At 46.3% G+C, this 23,764-nt stretch overlaps 1 protein-coding gene across 2 annotated transcripts in view; it reads left to right on the top strand.

Moving 5' to 3' along the window:
- The window catches only part of omd (integrator complex subunit 5 omd), a 147,354-nt gene that overhangs the window by 24,876 nt on the left and 98,714 nt on the right, over positions 1-23,764 (top strand). For both annotated transcript variants that reach the window (XM_075882856.1, XM_037432019.2), the window contains exons 2-3: positions 14,070-14,266; positions 20,730-21,008. In XM_075882856.1, the coding sequence (XP_075738971.1) occupies positions 14,070-14,266; positions 20,730-21,008 (476 nt within the window). The remainder of the gene's footprint in view (positions 1-14,069; positions 14,267-20,729; positions 21,009-23,764) is intronic.

Genomic DNA, 23,764 nt, shown 5'->3' with positions numbered 1-23,764 from the left:
TCATGTAAACGAGCATGAACCCTGGAGAAAGAACTGCAATTTCTGCTGTTGTATGAGTAAACAATTGCTATGAGTGGATGACAACTTCATGATATTGTTCAATAATTCATTACTTTCGGGTGTAGGCTAAATATTTCATGCACTGATGCGAATAAAAGTCAGTTGTGAGACAGCGCCCGTGTGTGTGCCTTCTTCTGTACCTGTCTTGCACTGTTTTTTCATTACAATGATGAGTGATGTGGCATGTTGGCTTGTGCCCCCCCTCCCCCCATGAATGATTAGAACTCGTGTGTTGTTTAACATAGCTTGCCAACTTGGACAGTGGTTGAGCTTGAGGTTAGCCACCCGCATTGGGCACGTGCACATATTGTATACTGTCTGGCTTGCACAGCAGGGTTTCCAGTTTAATGGCACCTTTGTTGCCAGGCCCAGTACAGCGGTGAAGGATGGAAGGTGCCCGTGTCTTTCTTCATGGCCTTCTGCTTTTTGTCACTGCATTAACGCTCTCCGCACACTTGCTTGGGCCTGCTGATTGTGCGAAAGGTAGGCCACAGATGTCATCGGAAAAAGATTGGCACAAGAGGCAAGATTGCAACACGTGCACATGCTGCGTTTTTCCAGAGCTTACGGATATTGAGAATGCCAAACACATTCCATTTTCCGAAGCAAGGGTGGCTGGGAGAAAGGGCTCTAGCAAGAAGCATTTTCGGGGCAACTGCCATAAAGATCGGTGGCTTGCAACTAAACCAAAAAAATACAAAACAAAGAGAGGATAAGGTGTGCATAGCCACATCTGGTGACATGCGTTGAACAAGCGTTCCTTTAAGATTCGGGCATTCGAAAAGGCCTACAGCAAGATGGACTGCTTCCCGACGGTCCCCTGGTCACCTCCTGCCGAGGGAAATCGAATGTGCCTGGCACTGTCAACGTGCTCGAGAACAACAGCACCGCCTTTTGCAATTTTGTGGGTCCAGCCACCGCTCACTTTGTGATAATCTCTTCTGTTGAGACTATACATCAGCGTTGTCCTTGTGAGGAGAGAAAACATGCTCTGATGGGGCCTGTGACAAGGCTGTTGTGCACTTGAACATTTTTAGACTTGCTGTGCACGTCACTGCATATGCAGGGTTTGTCCTGAAAGTAATAGGACAGAATTTTTTGGAATTTATTGTCAATTTAGGCACATCGACTTAAGAACACAGGCTAAGCCTTATATATCCAATGATTTTATGGCCATTTTAAGGGCCCATTTTCTCTGTGACTAAAAGGGATAACCCCACAGTGCATACATCATTTTCTCCCAATTTTGCCCATTTGTAAACTGATTGTTCGGTCCTAGTGGTAAGCTAGCGGTCCTAGTGGTAAACTAGTGTAAACTGATTCGGTTCGGTCCTAGTGGTAAAAACCACTAGGACCTAAATTTTAAGTAAGTTTGCTTCCTTGAAGTTTTTTAATACTAAAACTGTAAAGTGCACAATTGCAATTCTGGTCCGGTAGTTGTATGCACTTATGCTGAATGCAAGACTTGTTATCTTGAAAAAAAAACATAAGAAATGATACATAAAGTGATAAAAAAAAAACATGGTTTTTAGATAATTGAGTTTGACGTTAGAAAACATCTGAAAAACGCCTCGCCCTGGTGATCTAGTAGCTAAAGTACTCGGCTGCTGACTCGCAAGTCGCGGGATTGAATCCCGGCTATGGCGACTGCATTTTCGATGGAGGTGAAAATGTTGTAGGCCCGTGTCCTCAGATTTGGGTGCATGTTAAAGAACGCCAAGTGGTCGAAATTTCTAAAGCCCTCTGTTACGGTGTCTCTCATAATCATATGGTGGTTTTGGGCCCTTTCATACCAATCAAAACAGCTGAAAAACACACATTCTTAGCCACAAATGCTGTTTCACTGTTTAATTTATTAGCTACGAGCTTGGTAATCTTTGCCAAAGTCAATTTCTCACTTTGGAGCCTCTCATCTTGCTTGTCTTGATTCTTTTGTGAGCTGTCATGCAGCTCTATCCACTAATCGTCAATAGCGGTTAACTATTTCCAGTAGATAAATGTGTTTCGGCCATGCTTAGATTGTGATTATTTTAAAATTCTGTCTCGGTGCGATACGGCCATGATTAAACGAAAGAACAACAACCCTGCAATCTCCAATTCTCTGAAGTCCAAACAAACAGCAAAGGCTCTGCAATGCAATAATCATTAGCTCAACACTTGCACGGCTCGGTCTATAGGTGCAGTTCAGTGTAATTGCATCACAAATGATATTCATGTCTGTTGAAGCATACCCATTGCCACCCTGCACGTGAGTCGCCTCGAAGATCGCTGAAAAGTTTGAAAGCATAGGAATTTAATACAATAACACCTAGAGGGTAACATGGTGCTAGTGTCGATGCTGGCTCCTTCAGCGGTGCTTGTACCACCATGGGCGTGATGGGAGGTACAGGCTTCGAATATATTACATTCTTGAGATTCTCTGCATTTCTTTTCAGAGTGTAAGTTTGCGGGACAGGGAGAGGGAAGTGAAACCTAGACAAATTCAACCTGCATTGCTCTGTGTCACATGTATATGCGCTGAGGCCTGGTTCGCTCGTCGGGCGTTGCGAAATGAACCATAGAGGCTGATGGTACCAAACGAAAACTACCACTTCATTACCATGAAAATCACAAAACGAAACAACAACAAAAACACGCGCACGTTGAAAAACACAGAAAAGGAGATGTCTTAATGATACGCGTTTCAATGTCCGCTACTGTTTGCGTTTTCTAGTTCTCACGCTTACAGTTGTGGCGTGGCCTCCGGTCGAATGGGAGTCCCTCTCAAGCGTGATGACACGTCATATAGATGCTCAACGATGGCGACGATGTTGAAGAATCACTACAGCGGTAGCTCCAGTGGTTTCTCGCCGAGGCAGGTGCTCGGGCGGGATACACTGCAGACCAGGGTCGGCGGTAGTTCCGGGGCTGCTCACCGAGGTCGGTACTCGGACGAGAAACTGCATCCCAGGATCAGCGGTTGCTCTGTGAGCTGCTCGCCGAGTCAGGTGCTCGGGTAAGATACACTGCAGACGAGGGTCGGCTGTGGTCGCAGGGCTGTGCTCGCCGAGGTCGATGCTCGGGCGGGAAATTGCAGCCCAGGATCAGCGGTTGCTTTGTGCGCTGCTCGCCGAGTCAGGTGCTCAGGCGGGAGCCTGGGGCGAGACCCAGTTTGAACTTCCGCAGCTCTTGGCCCCTCGAACGTCACGTCCCGGCTCTCACGTTCCTCACTCGCCCTGCGCCCTCTTCTTTTTTCTCTTCTTTTTCCTCTTCTTCTCCCTCATTCTGGCATTTTAAATTACCTATTCAAGACAACTTCTTTCTCTTCTTTTCTTCATCTTGTCACTCTTGACACTCTGCAATTGTGTTCCAGGTTTGGCATGACAGTGTAATGAATTATTGAAAACAAACACTCATGTTTTCTTCTTTAAAGTGTTATTGTTTATAGAAATAACAGTGCTGTATTCAGTAAGACACACTTATTGTTTCGTCTGCTGCAATGCAAGGTGAGTCTGTCCAAGTGGTCTGCCCCCAATGCATCTCTAGTTTTGTTATGAGTCGGAGGAGCGTGATAGTGCATCTTTTTAACTTCGCTGTTGTTTTGCTTCTTTGAACAACAAGACGTGCTTATAAAAAACATGAACTCTATGTGATTGTTTGCCCTGGCATGGGTTGCTACATCTATGCGCAGCTGTGAGTGGATGGCATTTTGCTAAAACTGTCAAATACAAATTGTAAAGATGCGACCTCGCAGCTAACTGAGAAACCTCTTTTGAACAACAAAGGTATTGCTTGAGTGCTTTGCGCTGCACTAAACTACCCACGCTACGTGAAATATGAAAATGAAACTGTAGAAAAAGACCCATTCACTGTTCACTAGCTAACGCAATCTGGTCCTGTACTTCCCATCATTCTCATGGTGGTACAATGATCGCAGTTCCCTCTCTTACTACTCTATGGCTGAGAGGTTCAATGATGAAGAGCTTGCTTGTTCAGTACCTCAGTATGTGGCCGGCATTTATTCGCATTTGCTAGAGAAGTGTATTGGTTGCAGCAATATCTACATTTTCTGAAGACCTTCTCTATCCCCAACATATCAAATTATGGACAGGCATGACAAATACAAGGTGTAATGTAGCTAGGAGCTGAAAGTATTAGAAGAGACACACTCCAAAGAACAAGTGTGAATTAAAGGGCAAGCAAACTGCTTTAGAAGTTATTGCGTGACTATTTCCTGTGCACAGCTGACTTCAAACAAGCACCTTGGCATTCTTAGATATTTTTATTAAAAAAATTTGGACCATAAGCATGGAGTGGATACGAGTGGCTTGTCCTAGGATGTGTGTTCATTACTCATTACTTGCTTTCAAAAAACTAGTTTTCTACCACAAAAAATACTTTTCATGAATGTGAGAAATATGCATGAAAAATATAATCTTTCGCAAATTTCAAAGACAAAAAAAAATCACAGCATATCCACAGAGTAAATTATGATGAGTGGGGCAAAGCGTCTGTCAGCTCGTCCGTGCCTCCGCCCGTTCTTTCTTTCTTGCTTTACGTCCACACGACCATTCGTGCACCAATCCATGTGTCCATCTTTCTGTCAGTCTGTCCGTGCGTCCATCTAGTGAACACTCTAAGTATCGCCATCTCCCATCTCACAACCCCTGTGGCACATACCCGCTCTAGAGTGGGTATGTGCCATCGGTGGCTACACATAGGTACATACGTACATACATACATACATACATACATACATACATACATACATACATACATACATACATACATACATACATACATACATACATACATACGGAGGAACAACAGACCTACGCCTTAAGAAGCTTCGTCTCTAAAAGTGCTTATTTTTAAAATTTTGTGTGTGCCAAAATAATGAAATTTGAAATTGTGCCACACTGTGCCAAAATGTCCGACCAACCTCAAAATTATCACGGGTGTGCTAATTTCAGCAAGAAATGGAGGTCAGATTGGCCAATTGCACTTTGCATCATCAAACCAAGCGCGCAGACACTAAACCACGGTGTAAGTTATATACTCGTCAGGTGACACTCGCAAGACGCGATCGACCAAATATAGTATAAGGTGAAGTATCAATGCCGCGCGCCCATCGGTCTGCTCACTACAGCAGATATCTATCGGCACTCCAAGACAAAAAAAAAAAGTGTTGTCGTAGCCACCTACATTCTTCGGAAAATATGAATTTCAGAGTAACAAAGGTAGTTATGGCATGTCAGAAACTGACACCGCGTTGTCCGTGCGCGGACAAGGTCAAAGTGCTGCGAATGCCATCACTGCCAGCCACCACATTGGTTTCCATAGCAAGAGCGCGTAAATCATTTTTCTGCCTTGAAGTTGCATCGTCTCAGCGATAGATGTCTGGCCCTGTCACCAGACCATCGAGCGCGCCTCTTGTTACTTTCTGAAGTTGTGACGTAACCTAACTGCACCGTAAGAAAACAAAACAAAACAAAGTGAGGATGCGGTTTTGGGGGGGTGTAGTGATTAAAAAATTGCTTGGCTTTGTTCTAACCTGCGCAGAACGCTGCTTAAGCCACTTTCGCCACAGTACACATGTGTCCCGCAGAAAACTGTATTATGATTTGGAAGGGGCTGTTAGCGCTAATCACGGGACACAACAAATATTGTTCAAGTACTGATGCGTGTATGCACCACATAATTGTGAGTACTAGTATGATCGCTGCACATCTAAAAAGTTACTGGCAGTTGTTCTGAGGAAGCAAATAATATTTCTGCTGCCGAAAAAAAAAAAAATGTGCACCATTTTTTTTTTCTTTTCGCTCTCCCTACTCGGTTTCACAAATCTCCTGAATATTAAGGTCCCTAGCTTGGTAGAGCCGCATTTTAATTCTTAAAGCCTGTCAAAGGGTTTGACAGGCATGTCAAATGCTAATGTAAGCTTAACCACTCTGCAAAATACAACTTTTTTTTTTTTTAAATAGCAGTGCTCATGCTTGCTTTGCACGTTTTAGGTGGATTGAATGTTTTGTGTGTGTGTGTGTGTATATATATATATATATATATATATATATATATATATACTTCTTAATGTAAGCCTGTTGTTTCTTATACTGCTCCAAATATGGGCTTTCACGATAAAGTTCTGCTTTTTTTTCTCATAACCTGCTCTTAAGTAGCATTTTTGTGCTCCAAAAGTGACATTTTGCAGCTCCAAAAGTTTCTCCTAATTCTATTTTGGCTGTTGCACCCCTGAATGACTACGAAAGCAAGCTGTGTTGACTAAAAGGCATCTGTAAGTTTCGGTTTTAAATCGCACAGGCATTACAGCACCGGGCAACTTACATCTTTTGAAAATCGAATCTAATCCAAGGCATATGACTTGATCATGTTACGGTCCTTAATTCTGGCTATAGTCTGCCATCTCTGCACCGTCTTGAGCTAGGCTATGTCCGCAGCGTTAACTTTTATGTTACTACTGTTACAATGTTGGTTCAAATGCAGCGCCCCCACGCGGCGCTGATAGTTGGGTTGAGCTGTGCAAGCCTGGCACAGCAGCGGGGTGGCCGTTTTGGGAAATAATAAGAGAGAAGAGAGAGAGAGGAATAACGTTTATTGCACCCGTCTAGAATGACGGGGGAGGAGGCTTTGGGCTCCGCCCCCAATCATCCCCCTAGCCATCGGCCGGAATCCCTTGGGACTCGGCGGCGGTCAGGGCGAGACCGATGACTAATAAAATACAGTCGTAATAAAATACAGTCGTTCTGGGCTGAGGGCTCAAGATGTTCTCGTGTTCTTCGCGGCTGATGGCCTACTGTTCACGGTTGTCACTACCGCCTGGCCATCAGTTAATCTACACATGTAACAACTGGCGACGAGGATGAAAGGAAGTTTCATGTAAGTCTTCGTTCCCGCAGCTCTCTGCCATCTGTTCACCATGCCAAGTTTCGGCAACCTCGAGCCATTCGACGGGAGAGGAGACGACTGGCCCTGTTACGTGGACCGGCTCAAAGCATTTTGCCTGGCGAATGATGTCGCCCCAGACAAGCGTACTGCCGTGTTCATCAGCTGCTGCGGGCAGAAAACGTATGCTTTGCTCCGCAATTTGGTCAAGCCCGCCAAGCCCAGTGACAAGAATCTGCACGAGATTCTTCAAGTACTTGGAAGCCATTATTGTCCGAAGCCCTCTGCCGTCGTGCAGCGTTTTCGTTTCAACTCGCGCGTTCGCGCGGAAGGGGGATCTGTCAGCAATTTTATCGCAGCACTAAAAAGCCTGTCTGAGCACTGCAGCTCCGGGGCTGAACTCGAAAACATGCGCCGCGACCGTGTCGTGTGTGGCATAAACAACGTGGATGTCCAAACAAGACTTCTGGAAAAACCAGACCTCACCTTCGACGATGCTGTGCAGACCGCCCTGGCAATGGAAGCAGCAAAAAGGGATGCAAGTGAGATGGCGCAAGCGAACACAAGCAGCGCTTTCTCGACTCACCGTGTCTCGTCAGGTTCTGGGGGCGTCACCTGCTACCGCTGTGGGGACGGACATCTTGCATCAAAATGCAAGCATGTGAAGACAATCTGCAATTACTGCCACAAACGAGGTCATTTGGCGAAGGTGTGCAATTCGCGACGAAGGGACAGCCAAGCCCAAAGCAACAGCCCTTGCACGTTCATTCTCGGCTTGCAGTTCACCGTCGTCGAGTAACCGTCATCGTGTTAATACGGTACGCAAGCAGGACGCCGCTACCACTTCATTTTGCGAAGTTTTTGACATGTGGCAAGTCGACTACGCCACGCCGCCTCCGCCTTTCACCGTCACTGTCGACGTTTGCGGCAAGCCGCTCTACATGGAAGTGGACACGGGGGCAAGTGTCTGTCATGGCCAAGTCGCGTCTTCTTAAACTTTTGCCTTCGGTTCCTGTGCAGCCGTCACAAGTGCTTCCGCGAAGCTATTCCGGGGAACTAAAAAAGGTTCAGGGCAAAGCTGACGTCAGTGTGAAGTTTCATGGCAGAGAGGCCGACCTACCTATTTTTCTGACCGGAGACGGATCGCCCACTCTTCTTGGACACAACTGGATGCGTGAGCTGGGCATTGGCGTCTCCGATGTTGAAGTGAACATCCACGCACTTTCCGACGTCAAACACCTAGTCCAAGACTACGCCGAAGTGTTTGAAGAAAGCCTGGGTACATTCAAGGGCGCTAAAGCTTCTCTACATGTTCCTTCAGATGCTCCGCCTCGGTTCTTCAAGCCACATCCACTGCCGTACGCCTTGACAGATGGAGTAACTCAAGAAATCCATAGGCTAAGAAGAGATTCCATTCTTGTTCCAGTCAAGACAGCACAGTGGGCTGCACCTATTGTTCCTGTGACCAAAAGGGATGGACGCATCAGAATCTGTGGAGACTTTTGTGTCACAATAAACCCAGTGGTAACAGTGGAGCAGTACCCCATTCCAAGGATCGAGGACCTGTGGACTGTGCTTGCTGGAGGTGATAAATTCACAAAATTGGATTTGCGAGATGTGTACCAGCAAGTTGTCCTTGACGAGGCCTCTAGGGAGTATGTCACAATTTCGACGCATATGGGGTTATTTCAGTACACCCGGTTGTCTTTTGGTGTCTCATCTGCTCCTGCCATATTTCAGCGCAAGATGGAGAACTTGTTCAGGCGACTGCCCCATGTAGCAGTCTTTTTTTTACGACATTCTTGTGACTGGCGCAAATAATGCTGAGCACCTTCGCAACCTTCGTGCTGTACTTAGCAAGCTTCAGAAATCAGGCCTCAAGCTGAAACTAGGAAAATGCCATTTCTTCGTGCCGCAGGTTGAGTATCTCGGCACATCATCAGCAAGGAAGGCCTTTCCCTGAGTCTTGACGAGGTAGCAGCCATTCTGCATGCTCCTGTTCCTCAGGATGTCGGGGAACTTCAGAGTTTCTTAGGACTTGTAAACTTCTACAGGCGCTTCTTACCCAATCTTTCGTCACTGCTTCGTTCACTGCACTTACTTCTTTGTGAAGGGAAGAAGTGGGAGTGGAGACATAAACAACAAGATGCATTCAATGCCTGCAAGCACTTGGTGACATCAGCTCCAGTTCTAGTGCATTTCAACCCTGCCAGGCCTGTTTGCCTCAGCTGTGACGCATCACCTTATTGGTATAGGTGCAGTTCTAGCGCACAAAGATGCTGATGGTGGGGAACATCCCATTACTTTTGCCTCGAGGAGCTTGTCAAAAGCAGAACAAAACTACAGTCAACTCGACAAGGAGGCACTTGCCTTAGTGTTTGGTGTGGATCGGTTCCACCAGTACTTGTGGGGCATCTCATTCGAAGCACGCACTGACCACAAGCTACTTCTTGGTCTGCTGGGTGCCAACAAGCCTGTTCCCGTGCAAGCTTCGCCTCGAGTGGTCAGGTGGGCTCTGAAGCTTTCTGCTTACAAGTACGAACTTGTATACAAGCCTGGCAAAGAGCTCGGCCACGCTGATGCTCTTAGTTGACTGCCTCTCCCAACTGACACTACTGCATTACCACGACCTGCTGAAATCTTCTTGCTAGGGGAGGCATATCCGAGACTCCTTTCACCAGGTGTTGTGGCCCAAGCCACACAAAATGACACACTTCTGGGCCATGTTGTTCTTGCAGTTCTGAAAGGAGAAAGCCTTCCAGTAGGACCAGAGTGAGAACCTTTCAATACCAGAAGCTCAGAACTCGTTCTCCATGAGGGTTGCCTACTCTGGGGATCAAGAGTAGTGATCCCAAAGTCATTGCAGACCCAAGTTCTTGGTGTTCTTCACGCCAGCCACCCGGGTATCGAGAAGAGCAAGATGATTGCCAGGAGCCATGTTTGGTGGCCAGGCATTGACAATGATATTGCCAACAGCGTAAAGAGCTGCGCTACGTGCCAGACTCAACATCGAGCTGCACAGCCAGTTCAGCAGACGCCGTGGCCTTTTCCACAGCGACCCTGGTCAAGGCTTCACTTTGATTTTGGGGGATCATTTCTAGGTCACACATTCTTGGTTATTGTGGATGCGTTCTCAAAGTGGATAGAAGTCTTTCCTGTGTCTTCTACATCTGCAGAAGCTATCATTTCTGCATTGAGAATTGCATTCGCTCAGCATGGCCTGCCTGATGTCATAGTTTCAGACAACGGTCCTGCCTTCACCAGTGCCCAGTACCTTGAGTTCTTAACTCGAAATGGAATACGCCGCATGCTTGTACCGCCGTATCACCCTGCCTCAAATGGTGCAGCTGAAAGAGTTGTACAAACTGTGAAGAAGAAACTCGAGAAGTCTGGTTCTGGGAACTTCCAAACGCAGATCTCCAGGTTTCTGTTCCACTATAGGACCACACCACATGAAGTGACTGGTCGGCCACCATGTGAACTCTTGACAGGAAGAATTTTCAAGACTCTGTTGGATGACCTCAGGCCAAGCCTGTAGACAGCTGTATTTCTAAAATAATTCAAGCAGAAGTTGTATGCTAACAGAGGGTCCCGGCAGGCTCCATCACTGCAGCCAAGTGATGATGTGTACGCGCGTAACTTTCGCAGGGGCACACCCTGGGTGCCTGCCAGTGTCGTGGACGTCACTCCATCATCAGCCAGTGTCCGTTTTGAAGATGGCACCTTGGGAAACCGACACAGCGACCACTTGCGCCTTGTGCAGACAGAAACATTGGCCTCTCCTGAAACTGCTATCGCGGCAGCTCCACCACAGTTGGAGCCACCGCTTCATGCGCCAGCTATTCCAGAAGTGCCTCATCAGGAACAGCTACCTGGAACTAGCTTCTCTGGGAGTAGCTGTACCACAGAGAGTGACGGGACTGCGCTCAACAGGGGTATGCATGTGAACAGTGACTCTGTCGTGCCTACGCCTAGCACGCCGAAGTTGCGACGTGGCACAAGAACTAGAAAACCGGTGAATAGGTACTCCCCGTAGTCTTCCTCCTAAGAGGGGAAGAGTGTTACAATGTTGGTTCAAATGCAGCGCCCCCACGCGGCGCTGATAGTTGTGTTGAGCTGTGCAAGCCTGGCACAGCAGCGGGGTGGTCGTTTTGGGAAATAATAAAATACGGTCGTTTTGGGCTGAGGGCTCAAGATGTTCTCATGTTCTTCGCGGGCCTGATGGCCTACTTTTCACGGTTGTCACTACCGCCTGGCCATCAGTTAATCTACACATGTAACAACTACGCCTATTCATATCGATCACCAGAGATCGACGCCTTGTATTGTCGATTTTGGCATGTTTAATTTGTTTCTTTTGCCCACAGCACTTTATAGTAATTAGTCCAGCCACTAAGCTTCCAGAATCGATTTGAATTTGCTCGTTTTAGCAAGATAGTCGTTTTTGTTTGACATACCTTTGTGCGAAGCATTGGTGAGAAAATGCACTACGCTGGCGAACTTGACAAAAGTGCGTGCCCCTCGTGGTTGGGCCACAGCAACAGAAAAGTTCTGTAATAAAAAGAATGTTTGCAAGTCAAATGTCAAATTAAGATGTCAGCTTCGCAATCTAACAGTGTTGAGCAGTAATAATTGCCAGAAATTTATGCCAGCTGTTCAATTGAGAGCTGTTACTAGGAAAACTTATTCTACAACAAATATTTGCGAAGGTACGCCACATGTTCAAAGTGTCAAAGTGGCCTTCTCAGCCAGTTTCCAGCAGCTTTGGTTCCGCTTGTGTTGTTATATCAGACACAGGGCCGCAACTGGTGTCACTAGTTGCTCTGATGACGTCATCATCATGCACGCATAGGTGCGCACCTGTGCTGTAAAAAAACACTCACAATTGAATTGAATGAGGAAAAGCTTAGAGTTCGAGAATGACGTCGTCTCAGGTTCAGGTTTTAGGTTTTTGGTGACGGTGTTTTGCGTCAGCCTGAGACATCAGCAGGCACTCATGGGTTCGTTTTGTTTATAACCTCAAGTTGTCTCCTTTGTCGCAAGTGCGTAGCTGCTGAACTTAGTGCACAATCTTACAGTTATTCTGGTTACGTGCGAGGTCCACAAATCGCGTGGTGTACAGGCACTGGCTGCAGAAAGTTTCCTCACGACAAAAAGGCCCCGGAGCACATCTTGGCCCTAACTATGTAGCAGCGCGAAATTTTTTAGAACTGCACACGGTATTGTTTTTTCTAACAAGATGTGCAAAAATGTAAAAAAAAATGCTTGGATGCCTATATAAGAATGTCAGCTGGAATTGAGCTGGAATGTATCGAATGTCAGCTGGAGCTGAAGGTTGTTCTTAACAGTTTAATTGACAACAAGCTTCTTTCTGAGCAGAAGAGAGGTATTGTGTGTTCACATTATATTCATTTATGCCAAGAAAAACGGCATGAACTAAAAAACTGTGAAAGAGATCGTGAATGGATTGATTGTCTCTTCGTGCGTCTTATGAAGCATGACCTCTTGTTCTCAAGCATATGGGAAGTGCTGAAGGTCCTTCTTTTGCTTAGCTGTTCAGTAGAACGAGGCTTCAGTTTAAAAAAAGCTGATCATGGTTGAAAATACGACATAGCTCTCATATATCTCTCAACGAGTCATCTGTGAGACTGTAAAAAATCACGGTGTTCTTCTTGACGTTGTTGCACTGTCGAAAGTAGTGAAGTCAAGAGTGCATACATATGCCGTACACATGGAAGATGCAAGTTGCGGCCTTGAAAACTGTCGAGCTACAGAGCTGGCAAAAGAAGAAGACAATGCTAAAAAAAAAAAAAACTCTGGAGCACATGCTGGAGTTGGTAGGTTGATTTTTGAAAGACGTCAAAGCGAAAAATAACATGGCATGTCTTGTCAAAGTCAAAGAAAAAGAGGAGCTGCTCTTGAAGAAGACATCAGTGTGAAAGCAGAGCTCCTTTCTAAAGTCATTTGCAAAAATAACATTACATTAAGTCAACACTCTTTCAGTTTTTCCTTTCTGCATCCTTAAATTTATGGCAAAGTATTGTGCGCGAACCCTGTGGAATGCTCGTCAGCTCCGTCGTTATGACTTCTTGCTGCACTTTGATGACTGTTTTCCGTCTGGGAAAGAGGAAGACAATTGACCTGGCGACATTTGTGAGTGGGGGAAGCTGTGCGGTGCCATTTTTGGTCAGCAAGTTTGTGACGGCAAAGATGGCGTGGCTCGGTGCGTTGTCATGACTTTTTGTAGGTCCTGACCGTTCTGACTTGCTCTCTTTCATCCCGAAACAATTTATGCCTCTCAGAAATACCCAGAGTAAGCCAGCCAATCATGTGGTTTCAGGTAGGTGAACGAGGTGAGGAACGCGAGCGTGCATTAAGGAAAGTGGTATACATCTACAGAGCCATAAGTGCACTATGTCAATAACGAGGCGGCTATCGAAGGTGGACAAAACGTCAATAGTGTTGTCGTTACAGCAGCTCGCTGTCAGCCTCGTGACTTGCCTTGAAGATAGCAGCTCAGACGAGGACAATCGCATGATTTATGTGCTGGGCTCAGAAGGCTTTCACTACATTTAGTCATGTCAGAGAGAAAAAAGGCATATAACAAAGGTCAGTCATGTCAGATATGTCCACTAAAGTGATCGCCACCATCAGTTGACGCGACGCAGCAATGTTTACCCGCCAACATCCCGCGCTGGCGCTACAGACATTATAGGTGGCGCTACAGGCACTACAGGCGTGTTGCTCTAGCGCTCGAAGCCTATGTAATTGGTTGATACGCTGCCTCTTTCACTCCGATTGCGAGCTGCCTCTGCATCTGGCGACTCTGAGCCTGAGGGCCAGAGCGGCCAACCGAATACGCCATAACATGAACTTTTGGAGTGCTTTGAGCACAATGTTGTACTGTAGCTCAGCATGTGGCCTTTTTATTGTTTTGTGCAGTTTGGCTTACTTTTTGTTTTTGCATGTATTCACTCCATACCTGCCGAATGATTGCCAGTGTTGGGCATGACCAAATTTTACTTTTGGCTAATGGGGCCTATTCAAACTCTAGTGTTTTGCTGCATTTTTTTCATTGCAAGGCCTGCCAGAAGTACATTTTGACTGGCTTTGCATTGTCTTTACAGTGTCGGCCGACACGCTCAACAAGCTGTCCACACTGATGGGCAAATGGGAGTCGGCCAAGATTCCGGGCACGCGAGACCTGCTCAGCCTGACGGTTGTTCTCATAGTGCAGAGCGGCTCGGTGGACCTGCGCTTCCTCAGCCAGATCTTGGACATTGCCTCGGGCGCGAGCGAGTTCTCCGCGGCACTGCTGCCTGCGGTGAGAACCACTTTGGCCAGACACCATTTTCACACGTTGTAAGGCGCTCTTTGCTTATATACACAAGTACCTCACAGGTGCCGCGGAGAAACATACATTTTGTTCTCCTGTTTTCTAGAGAGTGAACGAAGCAAAAGCAAGAAAAGGTAAAAAGTATGTGAACCTCATGCTCGTACAAAAGCAAAGACTTGATTGCACAAAATTGAAACAGCAAAGGAAGACATTCATGCAGTAATACATGGGCGTGGAATGCAACTGATGAGCTTTTGATGGAAAGAAATCGAAAGTGTATGATGTGTTACACAGAGATGAGAAAGAGGTAAACAGATTAGGAATTTGAAGTAAGCCCCAGAACATTCATGGTATTAAGGGCTGCAGCGCGAGTACGAAGGTGCTAGAAGAAAAGTGAAATGAAAGGCGAGGCAAGCAAAGCACTCGTGTTGTCTTCTTTGCTTTCCTTGCCTCGCCTTTCGTTTCACTTTTGAGTGAAACGAAAGTGAAACGAAAGGCGAGGCAAGGAAAGCGCTCGTGTTGTCCTCTTTGCTTTCCTTGCCTCGCCTTTCGTTTCACTTTTCTTCTACAGCGCTCGTGTTGTCCTCTTTGCTTTCCTTGCCTCGCCTTTCGTTTCACTTTTCTTCTACAGCGCTCGTGTTGTCCTCTTTGCTTTCCTTGCCTCGCCTTTCGTTTCACTTTTCTTCTAGCACCTTTGTGCTCGCGCTGCAGCTCTTATTACCGTTAATTCCAACCTACTAGCCCAAATAACCGTTCTTCTCCCAAAACATTAACGAACCCACGTGGTTGATATTAGTTCTCCACTGCGGATAGCCTCATACTTTGGTGACAACGATGTATGCTGCCCACGCTGTGTGTGGGGTTTTGCGACGCCTTTCAGCTCCCCCGGTAAATTCCTCGTTGTGCGTGAGTTCCCTACTTCGAGTCCGAACTTGCACACTCTCTGCTTCCGAGGCCCGATTGAGGCCGATCTGTTAATATTTGAATGGTTCAGGGAACTGGGATCACAAGGGGAACAAACACACACGAAGCAAAGAGGAGGCACACAGCATGAGTACTCCTCTTTGCTTCGCGTGTGTGTGCTCCTCCCGTGCTTTCAGTTCCCTGAATGAATATGAATTACCAACTTGCCCACCTTTTTATCCTGTTGCAATATTAGAATGGAACGTACAGCGAAAAAAGGAGGTGTGGCCACTAAATAAAATGACCATGTCAACAGACCGCACAGACTCAGCGGATTACAGGGGAACCGTACGGGAAAGCGGGAACTGCAGGGGCCAATACTCCTAAATCTGGCAACCGACTTTTGCAACGCCATACAGAACGTTGCCCGCCTTGGCAGTTCAAAACGAATTATGGCTAGTCTGGGAGCGAGAGTATTTTGATTTATTTATTTTATTTATTTATGAAATACTGTAGGCCCAAGCAGGAAGAGCAAAAAGACACAAAGCAAATGAAGGCAGAGAAATCGCATACTCAGCAAAAAATAACACTGGCATATGTACAAAAAAACTGCAGCATAAAATAAGGCTAAAACGACATAATTTCTTTAAAAGTGGTGCGCCTAGGTGAAGCAACAAAAAGTGGAAACATCAAACAAAAAGTTTTCACACACTGAAATAATACCATGTGGTAAAAGCACGTCAGACATATATTCACAAAGAGGCATGAGATAAGGCAAGTGACAGTGGCTTTTTAAACTAAGGATCAAGAAACAGAAGGATAACATATAATGAAGCTATAAAAATTGGTACATCATGGTCAGAAGTTCAAATAGTAACATGTTCTTAGAAATTGTCCTTATGTAAGGGGGGAAATGGTAGGTTGTTCCAGTCGGTGATAGTTCGTGGGAAGAAGAAATATTTGAAAAGATTAGTGCGTGTCCGATAGGGTGTTAGAGAGTCAGCATAACGATGCCGTGTTGTTCGAACACTAGGCGACAATAAATAAGGACTCGGGTTTATGGCAAAGAGTTTATTTTTCAGTGCAACCAGGAATTTCAGTCGCTATTTTCCTGCGCAGGTGTAGTGTTTGAATACTATTCTGCATCATTAAACTAGAGGGAGAGTCACTATTATGATATTTAGAATAAATAAACCTGACAGCTTTACGCTGAATCATTTCCAGTCTATCGATAATAATTTTTGTGTACGGATCGCAGACAATGCTGGCATATTCGAGTTTAGGCCGAATTAGTGATATATAAGCCCTTAACCTTGTACTAGAGGGTTCATCCTTTAGTTTATGTCTGAGAAAACTAAGTTTTCTGAACGAAGAGTTGCATATGTTGGTAATGTGCATATTCCAATTAAGGTTGTTAGTTATTGTTATTCCCAGGTACTTGTACTCCTTCACTTCTGCAAGCATTTCGGAGCCCAGCTTGTACCCAAAAGAAAGTTTTTTAGATTTCTTTCTAGTTTTTGACATATACACTGTTTTACTGACATATAACTGCATGCTCGACCAATCACACCGTGAAAAAATACTTTGGAGATTATTGTTGAGCGATACTTGATCTTCATGGCTTTTAATATTATTATAAAGTACACAATCATCTGCAAATAATCTAATTTGAATAGGAAAATGAATTTCGTTGGTTATGTCATCAATGAATATCAAGAATAATAAGGGGCCAAGGACACTGCCCTGAGGCACACCAGATGAGACTGGTAGTTTCTCAGATGAGTGGCCATTAATAGGAACGACCTGACTGCGGTTGGTCAGATAGGCAGCCAGCCAATTAACTAAATAAGCAGGAACATTAATCGATTCTAGTTTAATAACAAGATCGAATCTTCTTTCCACTAACATCCACTAATAACAAGATCGATGTGTCTTTCCACTAACATTTTAAACTCATATAGAGCGCCTATCAGCCATCTTAGGCATCTTCCGTCGCGCTGGCCTGCAGCTCATCTCGTAGAAATGTCACTTTGGACGCCATCAAATCACAGTATTTGGCCATTTAGTACACGCCAACGGTGTACAACTAGACACGGCAAATATCAGAGCCTTCAAAACCTTTCCTGTACCACGATCTGTGAAGGATGTACGCAGCTTGATAAGACTTTGTTTCTACTTCCGACGCTTCGTGAAAAATTTTGCGCACATAGCGAGGCTGCTTACGCAGCTCCTCAAGAAAGACGTCCCGTTTTCCTCATTGCTCTTCTCACTACTCCTCCGATTCTGGCACACTTCAACCCTGCTGCCCCTACGGAAATACGTACAGATGCAAGTGGACATGGCATTGGTGCAGTGCTGGCTCCGACACAACATGGCCATTTGCGTTATTGCATATGCCAGCCGCCTCTTATCCGCATCTGAACGTAACTATTCGATCACAGAGTATGAGTGCTTGGCTCTTGTATGGGCAGAAACGAAATTCTGACCTTATCTATACGGGCGCCCATTTTCGGTAGTCACCAACCACCACGCGCTCTGCTGGCTCAACTCTCTGAAAGATTCATCAGGCCGCCTTGGTCGCTGGGCTTTGCGCCTGCAAGAGTTTTCATATTCGGTGGTCTACAGATCTGGCCGTCTACACCATGATGCCGATTGCCTCTCCCGGTACCCTGTCGACGATCCTGAGGACACTGACGATCCCACGGAGAACTCTGTTTTGTCAGTGTCCAACTTTCTTAACATTGCGGAAAAACAGAAGCGTGATCCAGTGCTGCTTGGCATCATCAGCCGCACAGAATCCTCCCCAAATGATGCTTCTGTCCGCTACTTTGTCACTCAAAAAGGTGTGCTATACCGCCGCAATTTCCGACCAGGCGGGCCTGACCTTCTCATTGTTGTGCCTAAGCATTTGTGCCACCGTGTTCTCACCGAACTTCACGACGCTTCCACGGCAGGACACCTTGGCGTATCCCGCATGTAAGAGCGCGTCCAGCGCCGTTTCTTCTGGCCAGGCCTTGCTCACTCGGTACGCCGATACGTTGCCACGTGCAACCTATGCCAACGTCGTAAAGCACCGTCATTGCTATCCGCTGGCCATCTTCAACCAATCGACATACCCGCGGAACCATTTTACCGTGTTGGGTTAGACCTGCTTAGTCCTTTTCCCACATCAACATTGGAAAACAAATGGATAGCCGTGATTACAGACTACGCTACACGCTACGCTATTACGCGAGCTCTACCAACCAGCTGTGCAACCGACGTCGCTGACTTCTTGTTACGGCACGTTATATTGATTCACGGTACTCCGAGACAACGCCTCACAGACCGTGCCCGTACATTTATATCCCAAGTCATCGCCTAAATTCTGCGTTCTTGTTCCATGCACTGACAACCGCTTACCAACCTCAAACAAACGGCCTCACGGAACGATCTAACCGTACTCTAACAAATACGCTCACTATGTACGTGTCGCCCGACCACCGAGACTGGGAGCTTGCCTTACCCTACGCAACTTTCGCGTATAATTCATCCCATCACGACACAGTAGGCTTTTCGCTGTTCTGCTTATTGTACAGAAGAGAGCCGGCTTTACCACTGGACACAGTCATCTCAGCTCACACCTCGTCCACCAGCGAGTACGCCCGCGACGCGAGTGCGCAAGTCGATCATGCCCGTCAGCTCGCTCACGCTCGGCTGGTGGTGTTGCAAACCAACCAATGCCGTCGGTACGATGCGGAACATAGAGACGTACATTTCACTCCCAGTACCCTCGTTTTATTCTGGTCCCCTCATCGTCGGCTGGGCCTATCAGAAAACTTTTGTCTCATTATACGGGACCCTACCCTATATTGCGTCAAGCAACACCTGTCACCTATGAGATCAGCCCCATCTATCCATCATCATCTGCTGTGCGGTCCAGCCATATTGTACTCGTATCGCGGATCAAGCCCTACAAGAATGCGTCAGATAATGACCATTAAAGCACCGAGACGGTGCCTCCACCACCGGGGTCATGCTACGTGCCAGTGCATGGAGACGAAGAAGAAAAGCATATAGACTCGCGCGAGCGAATCTCTGTGGCTGGCGCTGCTCGCTTAACCGGCTGAAAATACATCTGCGACTACCCCTCCGTGTCGGTCTCCTTCTAGTAACAATATGTTCAAGTAGTTTGCAACACGACGAGGTTAGTGATATAGGGCGATAATTTGTTACTAGTGTGGGGTCACCTTTTTTTAGTACGGGTACAACACGTGCCGAAAGCCAATCATTAGGCAGTGTAGCTGAAGACAAGGAGACTGGGAGACATTTGAAATTTACGAGTATGAAAGGTGCTAACGCTTCGGCATATCTTTTCAAAAAAACATTAGGTATATCATCTGGACCTGCGGAAAATTTGGTTTTAAGGTTAACTTTAAGTCCTACGGCGACTCTGCCACGTCATGTTACATGACATATAGACATGTTTTATTTCGAAGCAGCTTCTAGGAGTGTTGTAGCTCGGTGGTCATACAGGTGCATGCAATGAAGAATGCGTGTGGGCAATTTCTACCTAGAACCGAAGACATCTGCATCTGTGTCAATTTCACAGTCACGGACAACGCTAATTTTTTTTCCCAACGACAACGCCGACCTTTCTGCGAGATAAGCTCTTTAAAGCTGTCACGTTAAAATTTGGAGCCGGCGAGGACGCGGAAAACACACCCACTTGGACGTGAAGTGCGAACGGCGAATCGGAGCAGAGTGGCCTTGAACGCGAGTGTCATGAGAGCGACGGGCACATTTTTCCTCTCCACTAGTGGAGTTTCACGACAGAGGGAACGTAAGTGCTGCGCCCGATTTCGTGACGTTTTCAGGGCGCCCGAGCGAGCGCAGTTTCGCGTCCTTAAGAATTCTTGCTCCGTGACCTATGTAGCCTTAAAAAAGGTGCTAGGTATCTATTACAACGTCCAGACGCTACAACGCTGGCGAACATGAGGAACATCTGCGCACCCGCAGTCGCTTGAGTTGAGGAAGGCGTGCTTTCTGCCTATGACAAGATGGCGGTGCACGGCTTCACCCGAGGGCTGCCTCCTCCACTCCAGCAAATATTACTTTAACCTCCTTGGCCCTGAGCCCCAATTTGGGCGCCAATTTATGAGAGCAGCGGCCGTTAGTGCGCGGATTTGAGGCAGAAGAAGAAAACAATGATGATCCCGGGTACGCTCGTGGCACGCGGCAGCTGCTGGCAGCAGGCAGTTGCGGTCAAGGCTTAAAGGAATAAACAAAGTTTTTTGTCTTGCTCTGCGTCTTTGCTGCTGGGTTTTGGGCCGAGCAGCCTCAAAACCTCTTCAACTGTAAAAGTAGGGGAGACACCAATACTCAATGTTATTTGATGGCATCCACTCTATTTTGGTATAGAGGAAATAGCCGAGCAGACTGACACAAGGGGATGGAGTGCTCTGTCCTGTAATGCACTTGACCAGTTCAAGTACCAACTCGCCCAATCTTGAGCACTTTATGCATAAATAAATTAAATTGTCTGTTGCCTGCTGATGTGTGAATGCAGGTGCCCAGTGCGGCCGGGGTCGTGCTAGACAACGTCCTGCTCGAGATGCAGCAGCGGGTGTTTGCCGGTGCGGCTGAGATACCGCTGCTATCGGCACTCGAGGCCCGGCTGGGCGACCTGTGCAGTTGGTTGCGGCACACTCGCTGTGGGCCCCGCACTATGTGGTTGTGGAATGCCCTGTCCCTTATCTGTGTCCACCGCAAGGAGAAGACGGCGCTCACCGTGCTCTCCCACCTGCTGGGCCGCATTCGGGGCTCCACCGAGCTGCTCTTCTTTCAGGTAAGCCACTTCTTTAGGACAGGGGCCGGCAACCTGTAGCCTTTGTCAGAAGTCACACACTTGAACCCCTTACCACTTCTTTTCTGAAAACCAATGTGCCAGTTTTCACCTCAAACGGGATTTTCTTGTAACCTATGTTTGTGTATTCCAACCTTGTGACAGGTGTGCTGAAAATAGATGATTTGTATTCCAGTTTTGTGTATATAATAAGTTCAACAAATCCGCACTTCTCTTTATTTGTCGTTCGGCCACTGCCGAGTCGGCCTCATGCAACTCGGCCCTTCTTTTCAAAAGGCTGCCGACCCCAGCTTTAGAAGAGTGCTAGTTGTGCTTTGGGTTTCCGCCTCTGCCACTCACAGTACACCTCATTTACGGGGCGCGTCATTAGGTGGGAAAAAGTTTCGCAAATACTGAGCTGCATGCAGCTCAGTATTTTTACAGTGCCAATGGTAAGCATTAACAGGGAATCGGTCTTTGCATTAAGGGGGGACATGGTTCTTAGGGCTCTCTCATTTATTTTTTAACCAAGTGCGACAGAAGCTGGCATGCTTACTTAGTTTGTTCTCCGGATTCTAAAAATGTAGGTATTTTTTCTGTAGCTTTATTAGTTAATTAAATAATCAAGATAACAATTTCTATTGTTCTTACCATAATAGAAAAATAACCACCTGTCAAAAATTTATAAGTAACATAGGGATCGACAGTAGAAAGCATAAGACATGCAACGTAAGAAGCACTTTTTTGAATGGGTCATTATTTCTTACTTTACAGTACACTAAACTTCACAGCCCTGAATGTGGCCATTGTGTGGTCACACAAAAGACTAGTTTGAAAAACTTGCATCAAGAGAAATCAAAATCTGCTTCCTATGTTGTGTGCTTCAAACATATAGCTTCATGCTGCAAAATAAAATATTTTGCTATCTGTAATAGTTTCAGATATATTGCAGTAATTTTCATGCAGGGCGTACAAAATTGCCATTTTGAGAAAATGAAGAAAACAAAGAATTCTAACATTTTTAACTGTAAAAATGTATGCACTTAAAATTACATAGCCATTGACATATAAATTAATGCTAGAAAGCCTAAGGAGTGCAATGCTGCAAGCTGATCAAAAATTGAACGAGTACTTCTCGAATTACAGCACAGTAAAGTTCATTGCATGTAACCAAATACAGAAATTTTTATACTAAAATAAAGAAACTGAAGCTGCCCATTATTAAAAATAGGCTCCCAGCATTGTTTTTTTGAGTACATTTAGCTACATTGTGCAAAAACAATTACAGCTCTAGCTGTCTTAGGTCCGCCTTTACCGAACTAGCAAAAGAAAGTGTTGAAAATCTGTGCTTCGAGAATAATGCTGTTAAAACTTAATTTCGCCGTTCCGAGGGAAAAATATCATGGCACACATACTTTTAGTCAATTAATATGCAGTGGGAATATAATAGGAATGATTGTTTGTATGAGCGTGTCGTTTCTTCTAGTCCTGTAGCAAGTTGTCGCCGCGTGCTCGTTTGCCGCGAGGCCGCTTATCAGTTCTGTGACTGTACTGACGGCGATGTGCGACAAATGTGCGTGCGTCATCCACGATCCGTCAAATAACACGGCGATGTTTTCCGGCTTGTCCAGAATAAGTTACCCCTAAGTGTCGCGAACCAAAGTTGCTCCCTCGCTCATCAATTTCGAGGCTACACGAGTGCCGAGGTGTTAGTTTTCTTTTCACATAAGACTGCCGCATTTTCGAGCGGAGATCACAAGAACGTTGCGAACACGTCGTTAAAAGCAGTCTACATGTTGCCAGTAGCCTCCATTGCGAGGGTCGCGAGCATGTTCACTGCGAATGGATTGACTTTCTGTTGTTGGTCGACGCGCGGCATACTCCACTCTGACGACCCATCGCGCAGTTCAAGGTTCTTTCGTCAGGCGGGGGGAACTACAACATCGGCGGGTTTAGCGATAAGACTGCACTTTCGTTCCGTCACTACAAAAATTGATATCTCTGGTAGCTTCACTTCTGCTTTTTACTTGCCGTCCTCTAACTCATGAGGCTGCAAAACACAGCCGTTCTCAGTAACGTTGTCGGCAACCAACGTGTCTCCTACGTGAGTTAGGCCTACACCGGTGGGTGAGTCGGCGACCGCCGTTGACAGCGTTGAGTTCGTTATTCTCGTTGTCCTGAGCCATAGCGGGGATCTTTCTGAAGTTCACAGCGAACGAAGCACCGCCAAACCCACTTCACAAATTACTGTAGCAGGGAACTTCTTTACTGCCGCAAGCAGTCAGTAGCACCATGACAAAATGGCGCATGTCCGTGCGCGTCACGATGGTGAAGCAGACGCCGAAAGTGCCCCTTGGCCAATCGGATGCCTAAATTTGGTCACGTGCCCCAAGCAGCCAATTGAATTGCGCGCTAGTGCTTCTCGATGACGTGTTTTTGCTAAAAAACCAATGAGCAAGGTGAGCCAGCGGTGGCCGGAAATTGAAGATGAAGAACGACCCTTCCAAACGAGACCAAGATGAACACAATAGCTCGTGTGTAACGGCAACAGTTTGGCGCGGAAAAAGTGCGATTTTAGCGTCAATTTGCGCTCACATTCATCTCACAAGGATGTTGTAAATTGATTTTGTGCCAGAAATAATGAGGCGAGAAGCTAGAAACTTCTCAGATAAGTGCAAAAATAGGCGCAGATTTTGAAAATGTCAGCTTCAAAAAGTCGATTTTTTTGCAATTTTTGGCCTTCTAAGTCCCGTGTCCCC

This window comes from Rhipicephalus microplus, unplaced genomic scaffold (genome assembly GCF_043290135.1).
Source record: "Rhipicephalus microplus isolate Deutch F79 unplaced genomic scaffold, USDA_Rmic scaffold_14, whole genome shotgun sequence".
Lineage (NCBI taxonomy): Eukaryota > Metazoa > Arthropoda > Arachnida > Ixodida > Ixodidae > Rhipicephalus > Rhipicephalus microplus.
This window is presented reverse-complemented; position numbering and strand designations above follow the sequence as displayed.